The sequence below is a fragment of the Barbatula barbatula genome, assembly GCF_947034865.1.
Source record: "Barbatula barbatula genome assembly, chromosome: 3".
Taxonomy (NCBI): Eukaryota; Metazoa; Chordata; class Actinopteri; order Cypriniformes; family Nemacheilidae; genus Barbatula; species Barbatula barbatula.
Genome location: NC_136764.1, coordinates 6,821,457 through 6,836,188, shown reverse-complemented (window position 1 = coordinate 6,836,188; position 14,732 = coordinate 6,821,457). Strand labels below are relative to the sequence as shown.

Genomic DNA, 14,732 nt, shown 5'->3' with positions numbered 1-14,732 from the left:
AGTAAATGATGAGCAGATTTGTATGTTTGGGTGGATTATTTTAACTTTTAGACCATCACTTAATAGCCAGCGTGATAGGCCAAAAAAGTCAGCAATAATTCAATTTTTAAACTGTCAATTTTCTTGAATATAGTCAGATATTTTACCTGTTGGTGCATAAAAATCTAAATTATTTCAGGTAACGATAGCAACCATTATCCTGTCTTTTGTTGCATACATGAATGACAGGCAGGAAAAACATTCTGAAATACAAGCAATTCCCTTTACACACGTTTAACCAAAGTTGACACCAAATATTTTGGCCACTTCTGTAGGCTGTTGTATCGTAGTTATAAAGAGATGACCACATCTGAAACAATCCCGAATCATTGCCAATGTTTTATCTGCAAAACGTGGGATTGAACGACCTCCATTTGACCGCTCGTATTTCAAGTTGATGTCTTACATCAGTCTGATAAAATAGTTTGGTCTCTCCTGCCAAACTCTTACTCATAAACCATGTGTTTACTTTCAGATTAAATCATTGTACCTGTCAGGGTTTGATGTGAGCAACAGGTTTGATCGTTTGCAGTGGTAAAATGTGGTCAGTTTGTGTTACAGCAAATATACAGTCAGAAAGACAGTACATTTTCTCATTTGTTTGGTTTTTAGCACCACCTGGTGTTGAAATCGAGCTATACATGGACTGTCTTAGACTATAGCTTTATTTTTGGATGCATGGCCCAACTTTTGTTTGTGTAACAGAAAAATGAAATCATCAAGTGTTTTCTCAAAATAATGTTTTAATGAGATTGATATTATCATGATATTTGAACATATTCAGTTTTATAAATGCTTTGAGGCTGTTTTGTGTTATGAATAGTGACTTTGCTGGGTGTTATGTGGATGTACAGTATATTCACAATGCAGAACAGCTTCTTGTATCTTATTGCATCATTAAGTGAATAACGGTTAATCTTCACAAAATAAAGTTTACCGGCAAACGCAGATAGCAGGTGACGTTGTTTTACATACTGTGCAAAACTAATGTAAAGACGGTTCTTTATGGTCAGCGTCAGTGGCGGGGGACAATGCGGCGACTTTTGGGGGAAACCTCTTCTGTTGGGGGAAACTGCAGGTACAACAGGAACAACTGTAATGTCCGTTTGTCTAGAAGTTTCCACATCTTCTACTGAACTCATTTTGACTGTGCATCTCAGTCCATTTCTGTGTGGGAGATACGTAGATATCCGTATCTTGTTTTCATTTGCCTGTCACACTGAAAGAGATACAGAAAGAAATACAGATTATTATGCATCATAAATCAAAGAGAACTATGATGCAAAATGATGAATATTGTACAACATCCTGATGAATCATGAATATCCCCATTACAGCCAAGAAAACATGTTATAGCCATATGTGACCCTGGACCACAAAAATATCTTGTATGGGTCAAAATGATACATTTTTCTTTAATGTCTAAAATCACGAGGATGATATTATGTAGAGATCATTGTCCATGAAAATATTTTTTAAAGATTATAATTTCTTACCGTAAATATATAAAAACTTGGATGCTAACAAAAATGTTGGGAAACAGATTTCAAATTTTTTTTTTATTTAGTTTTCAGATGATTGAAAAATTGACCCATATGAAAGGTTTTGTTGTCCAGGGTCACATTTATACAACTTAATTTGATAAACTTTATAATTCATTCTTATTCAGTGTTATTCATTGACATAACTAACAAACTAAACATGATTTAACAATACATTATATAAGGTCTTTCAGCCTTTATTAATCTTTCTTATTTGCCTGTGACATGTTCGGCATCATAAATCATAGTTTTCTATATTAGATTTGTTTTTAATGTATGTTTGCTTTGTATATTACCTTTGCATCAAATTACAAAAACAATAGTTCACGCTAACGCACGGGTCTACGGAAGTCACAGTGAATTTGACATCATTCTCTCTTTTGACTGCCGTTATATTTTTTCATTTTGTTGATAGTAGCGAAAATACTATCCCTGAGTTTTTCATTTGCTATTTGAGCAAATGAGAAAGCAAGAAATATATTTGTGGGAGTCTCCCTATTAAGAAGTTTACCCAACTATGACGACCTCCGCTGCCGCGAAACCCGGAAACGTGAAAAAGGTCCATAAACTAAAGTTAACAGACACAATGCTCCATTTAAAAGTAAATAATAAAATAAATGTACTAAGATAAGGAAATGCTATAGGAATATTGTTCATTGCTATTTCATCCGGTAAACTCACGTTACCAAATACAACCTTTTTGTAAAGTAAATTGTGTGAGGTGGGCGAGACCACTCACAAGAATATTCAGCTTGCGTTCTAATTGGCTGACGCAGTTGTCAGACAGCTGATTGGCTGATTACGCCCCGGCACGGGTACGCAGATGCGGTTCGCTCAGAGTTCGGCTCGGTGGCCACGAGGGTGGATAGAGGGCTTCTGACAAGGCACCTGATGCCCAAGTCCCTTGCGTTCTGGGGCCGCCCCGGTGCATTCTGGGATTGGCCCCTGTGCATACTGGGGAGGGCGGGCAGGGGAGGGGTAGCGGCTGTCTTTCACTAGTCTCACTCCATGGTTAGGAGTGGGTCCTGCGAAGAAGACAACATGTGTGTAACAGCCTAAATTAATTGCAGAAATGTGAAACGTTTCAGAGCCAACAGAGATTAGATCACGGCTCATATTGAAAGTCCAACATGCACTGAAGAAGGTGAAAAAATGATCCCTCTGCCGCCCACGTTTACCATAACCTCTAAAAGCATGAGTCAGGGCTTACCTAGTGTTTGAGAGCGGGAGAGGAACCACGGGCGGAGGAGGACACAGGGCGGGGGGGAGCTGACGGAGAGCCAGGAGAGAGTGAATCACGAGAGACGGCTGGAGAAGGAGATCTCACTTTTTCCTGAAATGACACGGGGTGGAAAAGCTAAACATCCAATGTCCGGGACTGCTTAAAAAATCTCGAATGCACTTTCCGTGAATTTAGCACAATGTGGTGTCTCATTACCCATAAGTCACTGACGCACGATATACTGGATATATCACATTAAAGGGACGGTTCACCCAAAAATCAAGTTGTTCCAAACCTGTTTCCGTTTTATTGTTCTGATGAGCACAAAGAAATATATTTGGAAGAATGTCGGCCATTTTCAGTTCTCGGACATCATTGACTACCATTGTGAAAATTAGTTTTGCTCTGTCGAACACAAAATTTGATATTTTGAAGAATTTAGAAAAGCAAACGGTTCCGGGGCACCTCTGACTAACATTTGCATTTTTTCCTACGAGGGAAGCAAATGATGCTCCAGAACTGAAAATGGCTAACATTCTTCCAAATATCTTTCCTTGTGTTCACCAAAACAAAGAAATTCAAACAGGTTTGGAACAACTTGCGTAATGGATGAAAGAATTTGCATTTTTGGATGAACTGTCCCTTTAAAACATGCCGAGTATATACTAGAAGTAGCTTGCCATGGAAAAAAAATAAGTTTTCATTTTATCAGCAATTATAGATGTATTGTGGCCATTCCAGTCCAGTGTCTGTTGAATTTCAATAAAATCAAACCTCAGGAGTGACAAAGATTCAAAAGAATCTGTTGATTTTAGCAATCTTTGTATCATTTCAGGCCAAATGAAAAATGAAAAATTTCATGACAGTTTAAAAATTGTTTTTATGAGTTAAGAATTGTTATATCCATGTGATATCCAGGTGCTACGTATGAGAAAGCTCGACCCCCTTTGGTGGATTTAGTTATTCTAGGTGTTATTAAAAGTCCTGAGATTTGAGAGTGCGTAAATGATCAAATATATTACCCATGTATTAAACGGATGCCAACTAATTGGGACAATACAGACCTCTCCACTACCCCCAACCCCCAGAACTCTATTATAAACCCCTGTAAGCCATTTCAGATCTTTTCTTCACCAGTATTATCTATTTGTATTTCTGATATGAAAATGTAGTTTGGCAAAAAATTGATTCGATCTTGCATTCATATGTAACGTCAAACTACTTGTCACCCATCATACTCCCTACGCCACTGAAGCTGCTTGCGAAATGATCAAATCACTTTTTTTCCAGGGGAAGGGCCCACTCACATCTGCCCATAGTTAGACCAGATCTGAGATCAGTCATTATTTTCTAGATGGCCATGAATGAACTTGGATGCGGGCCCCCAACCCCCCGGGCCCATATGCACCTGCATGCCCAAACGCTTCACCACTGCCTGGAACTGTACCTGGGTGGGGCTCCTGCAAAGAGCGGGCGAGCGAGGATGTGGGTGGGGGGAAGACGACGGCGACGGTCCGTCTCTGGATGCATTCCTCCGGGGAAGCGGAGAGCTGTTCAGTCCGTTCCCTTCGGCTGACCTGGGAGAGACCCCTGCGGGTGATGTGCTTTTCTGCAAGCCAAGAAAGAAAATGATATTGTGTCGTTTTACACACGTGAATGAATTTCACATAAACGCACGAAAAAAAGTCACCTCTTTAGCTCCGTCTCTTCTCAGCGCCTCTTCGCTTTTACCGTCGCTCTCCTGCAGCAAAAACATAACCCGAGAATAACATCTGAGTGAATTCAGCACTTACTGAAATAAATGTTTCAGAATGAAGAGCTTACAAACTAAACAAAGCGAAGTTTTGATCATCATTCACCTGCCGTGATCGTCCTGCGCTGCTCTGCTCTGAGCCGCTTCTCTTGCCGTCCGTCTCAGTGTGAGAGGATGAGGATGATGAAGGAGGATGACCGAGTCGCAGACCTGAAGAGCGATGACTCACCGGAGAGCCACTGCCACTCTAAAACACACACAATTCACAACACATAACACAAATACATAACTTATCAACTGACCAAGATCACATGGATCAAATTTGGATTATAAACATCATAGTTTGTTTACGGCAAACAAATACACAATCTCATACTGGCATGTCTAATGTTTAACTTCAATGATGTGGAATTCTATTTGTACAGATCAATAAGTCAAGCAGAAAACCACAGAATGTTTCAATGCTCACCCTGACAGGAGCTCCATCTACAACAATAAAGAGACAAAAAAGAATTCATTTTTTTAATTGATAGTTCTGTTATTATGAGCACAGTTACATTGAATGAATTTTTCAGAATTTTAAGCATTTATATAAAGCTGCAAACTTTTGCTTTTCTATCACCATCTCTGTTTAACTCGTGTCTTAGTTTGTCATGCAGTGAAAGTTTACAGGGCGATGAACTGCGGGGGCTTTAAAAGGGAAAAGTGTGTTTATTAACCCGTTCCAAATTATGATTTAGTCAAAATCGTTGTTACTGAAGCTTTAAACCCGTTTGAAACATAATTTTGACGTGGAACGACACTTTTAAAGGTCAGTTAACATCTGGTTTTAAGTTCATGTTGTGGTTCCTGTGGGAGGTTTCGTGTCATGTCCTCTTCTGGTAGCCTCCGCTACCAAAAGCAAGTAACTAAATAGTAGACAAAGTTAAAAAGTGATTATATCTCAGTAGTGTCATGCTAACATATTTCAAATGTTTAAGATTCAGGATAAAATCGCACGAGTCAGGTGAAACCTGAAAGTGTTTCACTCCCATCGAAAGAACCATTCTTTTAACAAACAGAAAATAAAGGCTTTCATAGGACAATAGTGTGGCTTACATTATGCACGTATTCTCTCTAAAGAGGCATTTTATTCTGTAAACCATTTATATTTTATATCGGTATGTTTATTACAGTAGAAATCATGTGTACCTCTGGAGTCCAAATGCTCAGGGTTAGTGCCGTCGTCTTTAGGGACCAGGTGGGGGGGGAACGGGAAGGCCCCGGGTAGAGCCATGAGACTCGCGCCTGCTCCCAGAGTCAGTCCTGAGGGGTGTGCTGTCAGAGGGAAACCTGAGGCATGATGGGATAGATGCTGGAACTGCTGTTGCTGTAAAGAGAGAGATGGGAACACTTCAAACTAATGTCAAATGTTGCATTATTTTATTATACCAAAAATTGCCATTATTTCTGTATAATGATATAATAAAAAAATCTTAGTATGAAACATAGAACAAACACTAAAATGTACATTTATTTATATTAAATAGCAACGTACAAAACAAACGAACAAATTATAAAAAGACAGAAGCATACACCGAAATTGCTCAAATTAACATCAAAACTAAAGATCTTAAAATAAAAGCCAATTTAAAATATTAATAAAACTAAAATCAAAACTGTAATAACTCTGCTAGGTAGACATTTGCTGTGTCCCTATTCGCCCATTGATACTATGCACTAAAAGTATGTACTGTTCTTGTTATGGAAAAGTATACACACTTAAGTGTGGAGCAAAACTGTATGCACGCACTGGGACATACTAACAGGAAGCAGAAGTGTCCGTTGTCGCCTAGACAACATTGTGGCCAATAACTGTCACAGACATCTAAATACAGCTCTTCTTTCCATGTAAGTATTTATTCAATGTTTCATATGTAATGTTTTTATTTTATTAATGCGGTGGACTAAACTCCGCCAACTCGCGGTGGATTGTGGGTAATGTTAGCCATTAGAGTGTGCTGTGCATTATTCTGCACTTCAAATTTCTACCAGGAGTAGTAGACCATCCGGGAATCTTCGGAATACTCTTTTCAACATACAAGGATTTGGGACATACTAATTCTACTTTCGAATATTATTTAGGACGGATAGATTTGGGATGCAGCATCTGTGTGCAGAATCAGGAAATCTGACTATTTATAAATAAAACATGTCTCGCCTCATCTGCCATCTTGAATTCATTTTTGACACTGAGCTTGTTGAAAAGCATCATGGGATTACATCTTAAAAACAGCCTTTGTGTGTGGCCAGAAACAGATCTTAAACATCGCAACTCTCATTACTGCTATATTCGAGTTTTAACGTTTCTGCTTGTGACTGGTCAGGCGGAAACTTTTCTAACGTTCCATTGGTGAAGAGGATGAAAAGGAAAACAGACTCACTCCTATGATGGCGTTGAGTTCGGCCATGCTGACATGTTTGGATCTCTCGACTGCTTGTGCCACCTGGTGCTGATGCTGCTCCAATACAAACACACAGAAACATCACGACACACACCAACCGCTTTATTAATATAACAATCGAGCATCGTGTGGTTTCAGAAAAACGGCCAGTTATTACCAGCAGTGAAACAAGTATTTTGCATTCTTTTATTATCACTCCAACGCATTTCTTGCTTATGCTTGCATTTTGATGACATAGTTGTGTATTAGACGCGATGGGGGAGACATGTGTAACATCTTGTACACCGTCACTTCTTCAGATGTCCAGGAAAAAGTGTGTCAAAAAGTTCAAAGTTTTCATGTCCAACGAGCAATAAAAAAAACAGTCCTATGCACAAAGTACAAAATCAAAAGATTTCTATCGGAGGAAAGCAACAAAGTTCTAAATGAATAGTGACGTTTTATGTGTGCATTCTCAATAAAGCCTCACAGCTAGACGGTTTGTAACTAGTCTAGTATTTTTACAATGTGTTTTTCTCAAGAGCTCATTTTAGACCATGCCTACAACTATTAATATACCAGATATTCACGATATTAGAGGATCGTGACCAAACATGCAAAACTTCACCTGATGCGCAACCCTCATAATAAAAACACGAACAAATGAAGCAGATCACATCAGCGGGTGAACTGAACAGTGCCATTGAGCAGATGTTTGTCTCTCTGGCAGTCACACTCCCTGAGGCCTTTCCTCTTACAAAATAACCGAATCCACTCTGTGGTGCATTCTGAAAGAAGCGTGTAAAATATTGATCGATAGAGGTGGGTGATTTGAAGCGCAGTCGATGACACTTCGGCTGTAAATAATGCATGTGTAAATAGCCTGAGGGCGTGTGTGTTTACATGTGTGTGATACGTGTGTGTGTGTGTTTGTTCACCTCTTGGGACAGCAGAGGAATGATCTGTGTGCATATAGCACTGAGCCGCTTCACAATCTCTGCCTGAAGATACACACAAATACACAATAAGAAAGACATGATCGGTGTAAACCTATTGTTATCATTTTGATATAGTTACAGGACGAATACTGAATTGAAATTGTTGTGCAGTCGAAGAAGAGAGTCATTGAGTCGCGTTTGGTGTGAACCCAGCACAAGTCATTAGCGCGAGTAAATGACATACAAAGTCAATGCAAAGACGCATATAAACGCTAACTCGTGTTCCGCGAAGGTTGAAAATATTTGTCAGATCACGTCACTCGCCCGAAAATAACGAACTTTTACCGCGAGGAATAAAGAGTTTAGCGTTTAGTGTGAACCCAGCCTTAGATTGTGTTCGATCAGTCTGTATCGGGTCAATGTTAAAATGGTTTGAAATGTTTGTTGGACTGGTGTGAACAGCTTTAATATCGAAGGTACAACTGTGACCCCCAAAGGTGCTTTTAATACACTGTACACACACACTCTCTCTCTCTCTCTCTCTCTCTACACACACTGGCACACATGGCTCAACCCTCACACTCTGACCCACATAGACTGTCAAATCGAGACATTTCAAACAGATGGTCTGAAAAATGAGGAGAGAATCGAGGGCTTTATCTGGATTAGCCCGCTCTACTGTGTGTATGTGTGTTTGCTCATACTGCATAGCTCGGCTTAACACCGGCCGCGGAGTAAATACACAACCAAACACACGATCAGGCCCGCTGGATATACCGCACATCCCTTCTCAAACAATGAAACCGGAGAAATGTCATATTTAAAGCGTTTGTTAACCGCTTGCAGATGTTAAAGAGCAGATCGAAATATCCACTTGTTATACGAGCGTTACTGTGAAAGTGAAGATCGAATTTGATGTTTAAGTGTAAAGGCTTCCTATCTTCTAAAGCACAGCCCTGTGTATATGAACACAAAAGAAGATATTTTGAGAAATGTCTCAGTGGTTTTGTGTTCATGCAATGGGAGACAACAGGGGAGTTTGGTTAACAACGTTCTTCAAAATACCTTGTTTTGTGTTCGACGGAAGACAAAAAGTCACACAGGTTTGGAGTGACTTGAGTGCGAGTAGATGAGAATTTTCATTTTAGGGTGAACCATCGCCTTATGAGTGATTGCGAGTTAGAGCAAAAGTCAATCTGAATCCATTACATGTGTCAAACAGAAATACCACAAAGATTGTTCGACACGGATGACCAAAACAGACTGTAAATAACACATCAATCATACCTGCTTCTGCATCTCAATGTTCAGACCGTAAGACATCTCATAATACTGTGAAAGAAAACACATACAGTCCAGTTACATTCAAGAAAGGAATCTCACAGATCGAACATTACTTGTCGTTTACCAGTAAATGGGTAGTGGAAGTAAAAGTGAATGGGTAGATACACATGTTTTATTACTCAGAATAATCATTTGAGTAAAATAAATCCGTGATTAGTTTCTTTTTCATTTATGTTGATCTGTTCTTTTGTATTTCTTTTTTGCTTTACGAAAGCATGCACTTTGGCTGGCATGGACCGATGCGATAATCTCATGTTATCCAAGCATGATCTTAGAATGTTACAAGAAGCACCTTGTGTGCTTCAATGAAAGTAAGAACTTCTGAAATTGTGCATAAAGAAGTTGACATGCTGAATTTATCAAAATGTACTTAAACGTGGTCAAAATCATATATGTAAGCCTTAAAACTGTCGCAATTCTGGGCACTCGATTCACATCGACCATTACAGAACCGCACTGGTTGACCACTTCTACAATCTCAGATGTATGTTGAATGTCAAGCTCACCATGATATAATGTCTGTGCATCTCGGTTTTCTCACTCGCCAACTTCTCGCATTCCAGCTTGAGACTGAAAAAAGAATGCCACACAAAGGGTGAGATCCTCTCGAGAGGTCTTGTGACTCGGTGTCCTCACATGACTCTCGGTGGTCAATAAGAGACAAAAATATAAACGCTTCCACCACAAAGCGTAACCACAAATATAGACGATAGAAAAACAACAATCTCGTCTCATTTTATTGTGAAACTAATATAAATGAACGTTTGTTACTCCTCTGCTTTCTTTCTTTGTTTTTTTTAGAAAGAACGAAGAACCGTAGCTTTTCTAATGGGACTATCTGGATTAGCTAACTGGATATCAGGCTAATAGTCTGTGTCAGATAATCCAGGCATTTCTAGTTGTCGCCGTGATCTCAACATTTTTGCACAGGTGATCCAACCTGCGGCTAAGACACCATTCACTCAACTTAGACAGCTGTATTTTTCAACAACCTACTTGAAAAGCTACAAGACATCCGGAATACGGTTTCACAGAAACGCAGGTGCATGACGTCAAATAACATGAGCAGATCATTCATCTCGCAATGAATGAAAGGCATCAACATGTCAAAGAAGTGCCCCTACATTTTATACTAACAAAACCTTCCAGCCTTTGTATAGACCGATGGATGAAAGACACTTATATACATAACATTGATAATCATACACCAAATTCTATCAAAGCGCAATTTATCACCCACAAAACAACAACAAAGCTAATGGTTGCATCATGTTTGGCGAATAGAACACGTCGTAGTTTCGAAGCACTTTTATTTCGTTTAGTTGATAAATATTCAGTAAGTCACATTATAGAGCAGTTCTGCTGTTTCTTCATCTGTACCTGTGATATTGAGCTTGAAAGAGCTGAAATTCTTCTTTGATATGGTCGAGAGTTTCCAGCACCGTGAACTTCATGCCGGGGTGTCCTGACACCAGAGGAGCCTGAAACACACACAGAAGAGATACAGATCCAGTTGAACACTTTACGACAAAGTCACATTACAGATAGATTTGATGTCTAAACCTTTCAACCTTGAGACAACAGGACAGTTTTACAATGAAGCTATATATCCAATAGTGTTTGGTTGACACGGTTTACCGTGGAAAGAAAAAACATGACATCATTTCCACACTTGGCTTGCCCCGGTGAGCAATGTTCTGTTGCTGCTGTTCAAAGACGTGTACACAGATAACAAACAGCGGTGATAAAGTGGCTTTATTAAGGAGAAGAATGCATTTAAAAACACTGCTCTGGAGGAGGACACGCACGCTCGTGCACACACATAGACAAACGTTCACACACAATGTGTGTTTATGATATATAACAGTATATGTACACAAAACGCAGCTACACACTCATGCAAAGACACACAGAGGCACACATACACACACTCAAGCAAAAGGCATATACTGACACACACATGGCCATTGACTGCAGTAGAAAGACACTTTCTACAGTCCTGCCATCAACAATAAATGCTTTGTTTGCTGTGTTTATCTAACACAAGACAAGCCTCAGGCACGTTCTCTATATTCACCTTGATATGACCCCTGATAACAAACACACCGTCACCGACCCAACATCACATCTAACTCACCCTGAGATCACAAAACAAACCAGTCACACTACACGAAACGTATGATTTTACATTAAAACATTATAGATACTGTAACGTGACACATATTTCATGTGTTCTTTTATTAATATGACATCATAAAACCATCATAATATGACGCACACTCATTAAATATACAACCAAAATGACGTTTTAGATGTGTGCCACGTGTCACCATATAACCGCCCATATATTATAAACATCGCACACATTATTGCAGAACAGATACTGACTGTACAATAATAACTTACACTACATGTAACACACACACACACACAGACAGAGAAGTGCATGCTGGGACACGATGAAAAGCAGACATCCACAGTTTTCAGAGGTTGTGCTGTGGTTAGGAAACAAGAGGGTGTTGTACAGAAGCCGAGTTCGGCGTGACAGAGCCATGAATTGTCACACAGCCTGTTCCTCTCACACTCGCCCTGAAAGAACGCAGTCATTTATCTTACACTGTTTACTGTGCAGGCCAGTTTGAGAGGAGACACAGAGAGAGAGAGAGAGAGAGAGAGAGAGAGAGAGAGAGAGAGAGAGGAGGGGGAGGAATCACAGATCCGTGAATAACCAAAGCCTACTGAAATATTCAGCACATGTGGCACAAATACAAGAGCGGTTACAGCCATGTGTGCAAACGCCGTACGAACCCGCTGCGTTCCCAATCAATGCTACCCCTGCGGACCCCCGCGATTGGCCAAAACACAAATGTTGGGGAGGGGAAAATAAGCAGCACATCTGTGCCGAACAAGCATCTCATTGCAGTAGGCACATCAGTACTGTAACATCAGCCCTGATGAGAAGCTTGTTTAGACACAATATCGCTCTGATGAGAAGCGACACACACACTCGACGCAGTTTGAGTGTTTATGTAAGACCGAAAGCCTTTAAGAGGTGTTAAACTGCTCGGTGTGTGTTTGTGGTTTTTACAGTATGCGATTTTAGGGTGTGCTGTTAAAAGCAGATTGGATCACTAGCACCTTCAGTGTAATGATGGTCACAATCGCTCAGATGATAAAAGAGACGTGCGTGTATGCACACACACACACATTCACATGCTGCTGCACGTATGATGTCCTGTTTACACCTGATATTATCATCTGTCCCAGACAGACACAGACCAAAAGCTCAATAAAGAAAAATCCCTCATCATTTATTACTCCTCGCGTCTCTGTATAGGTGACTCTTTTTTAGAGAAACACAAAAGAAGATATTTTGAGAAATGTCTATGTGGTCCAATGTTGTTTGGTTACTGACGTTCTTCGAAATATCTTCTTTTGTGTTCTGCAGACGAAAGTCGGCCAGTGTGAATAAATGACGAAAGAAGTGGTTCAGTTACAGTTTATGTTGGCTATTCTGACTCGCAGATATTTTTATTAAAGAACTTATAGACGTTTGGTGACACGATGACCCGGTAGATCGCATCACAAATCAGAAATGCGCCTGAAAAGGACCGCACGCTCACCTGTCAATCAAGCGATGACCTAAACATCGGCTGACCACTTGAGTGACTGAATCACCGAGACGGATATTCCTACCAGAGGAAAAACAAGGCCCCAGCATCCTGTATCAGATCCGACAGGGTTTTGAGAGCAGACACAATCTGACCACCTGAGTCAGATCATCAGGGACCCAGCAGGCGCAGAAAACACACACAGACGCACACACACAGTCTATAAAACACACTGATGAAAACAGCACCCACCTTTGCACACTCACAGGTCATTCATTATCCACACTATAAATCTTCACATTAAGGCTAATGCGCTTTACCACATAACTGGATGTCTAGAGGCCTGTAATAACATGCCAACATATGCAAAGGTAGCTTTGATGTGGGGCGCAGTGTGTGTGTGTGTGTGTGTGATATCGTGTTGCCCTTGACGATGATGGAACATGACATTTGCAGGGGAGAATGGGGTGGCCTGGATCCATATGTGGCAACATGCAGCAGTAACTCAAACAAACCGTTCATTCACCCATCTGTCCATCTCCCCAGAACACAGCACAAGCCCACAGATCTCTCTCTCTCTCTCTCTCTCTCTCTTCCTTTCTCTGTGTTCCACACATTTAGCTTTGAATAATTATAATTCCCTTTTTCTTTAGCTCTTCCTCTTTTTCTGTACATGCACATGTGTCAGCTAAAGTATAAAAAAGGTGCAAAAACTAAACAACATAAAGAAAATAGAGAAACAGGCCCACATAACTTAAATTCTTATTACTATAATTGTTGACTATTGTAGATGAAAAGGCTAAAGGGGCATTTATGTTACCAAACATGGCTCTCCGTCTAACGTCATATTCGTTATAATGAATGAAAGGGTGTTGCGCATATATAACGCAGGTCATAACGCTGTAATGATCTGTTTATGGTGACCCTAACACCAAACACAGCGCGCGTTAAAACGGGCCGTCGATTCTCTAAAGCCCGGGCGCCCGAACTGCGCCCCGCGGGTCACCGTTCGCTCGCGAAGGGAAAGTTCGTGACGCGGCTGTACCTGGGGTCTTCCGTGCGGATACATGCTTCTGGAGGTCATTCACGGGGCTTTCGATGGTCAGGAGCGAGTCCGGAATCACCAAATCTCCCTTTCGATGCGTAAATCAAGATCGCCCCGTTCGCTTCCCGCACTCCGCGCGCCCCGGAGTATCCGAATAATCCCAATGTATCCGACGGAAAGTTTAAAAACGTCGCGTTTGCGCGGATCGAGCGTCCTTCCTCTTCGCGACGCACAGTTACGCCGCGCTACAATGTAACGAGATCACCCTGCGCTGAGCGCGTGCACACGGAGCGCGCGGCGGAGATCAGAGGAGCATAAACAGCGCTGACCCGCGCGCACACACACACACACACACACACACACAGGCGGGAGGTCCGATTCATTTGAGAGAATCGGTTCGTTTGGACTTCCCAAACGATTCTTTGGGTTTTCCAAGTAACGTTACAAAGTCCATGTCTTCGATTGGAACCAGAGAAGCTTCACGAAACGTTTGTGGTAGTAAACCATTTGTTTCAAACTACGATTTTACGTAGTAAACTTGCTAGGTGCCTATTTCTGTGTTTATAATTGGACTGTACTTGGATTCCCTTTGTAACTTGGATACTATAGAGCTGGTGCGCGTCCGGAATCTATTCCACCGACTCACTGAAAAGAATCGGACGGAAGATTCGTTCACGAATCGGACACATGGGGCTGACAGCGAGCCAAACTGCAGGCAGCGTGCGGCGGGTTGGGTTACTGAAAATCTACAATAAATATATGAGATTGAGAGAAAGAGGAGGAGCGAGGGATCAGTGGAGAAAAGAAAATGAACAG

General features: G+C 40.8%; 1 protein-coding gene across 2 annotated transcripts; it reads right to left on the bottom strand.

The window, feature by feature from the left end:
• Positions 1-762: 762 nt before the first annotated feature.
• Positions 763-14,271, bottom strand: tle2c (TLE family member 2, transcriptional corepressor c). Of its 2 annotated transcripts, XM_079452767.1 has the most exons (14): positions 13,917-14,271; positions 10,641-10,741; positions 9,767-9,830; positions 9,204-9,248; positions 7,917-7,979; positions 6,979-7,053; positions 5,747-5,924; positions 5,025-5,041; positions 4,662-4,802; positions 4,493-4,543; positions 4,250-4,411; positions 2,791-2,913; positions 2,320-2,605; positions 763-1,258 (listed from the first exon to the last, which is right to left on the bottom strand). In XM_079452767.1, exons 1-12 carry the CDS (start codon positions 13,953-13,955, stop codon positions 2,791-2,793), a joined length of 1,059 nt encoding a protein of 352 aa, XP_079308893.1. In that variant the 5' UTR covers positions 13,956-14,271; the 3' UTR covers positions 763-1,258; positions 2,320-2,605. The 2 variants fall into 2 exon arrangements, with proteins under 2 accessions (XP_079308893.1, XP_079308894.1); XM_079452768.1 differs by lacking the exon at positions 2,320-2,605.
• Positions 14,272-14,732: the final 461 nt, after the last annotated feature.

Coding starts and splice junctions, on each gene's coding strand:
- tle2c (XM_079452767.1), bottom strand. CDS start 13,955: ATGACCTCCAGAAGCATGTATCCGCACGGAAGACCCCAG. Junction 10,742..13,916: donor ATCCGCACGGAAGACCCCAG/GTACAGCCGCGT, acceptor TGTGTGTTTCAG/GCTCCTCTGGTGTCAGGACA. Junction 4,412..4,492: donor GAAGAGACGGAGCTAAAGAG/GTGACTTTTTTT, acceptor CTTGGCTTGCAG/AAAAGCACATCACCCGCAGG.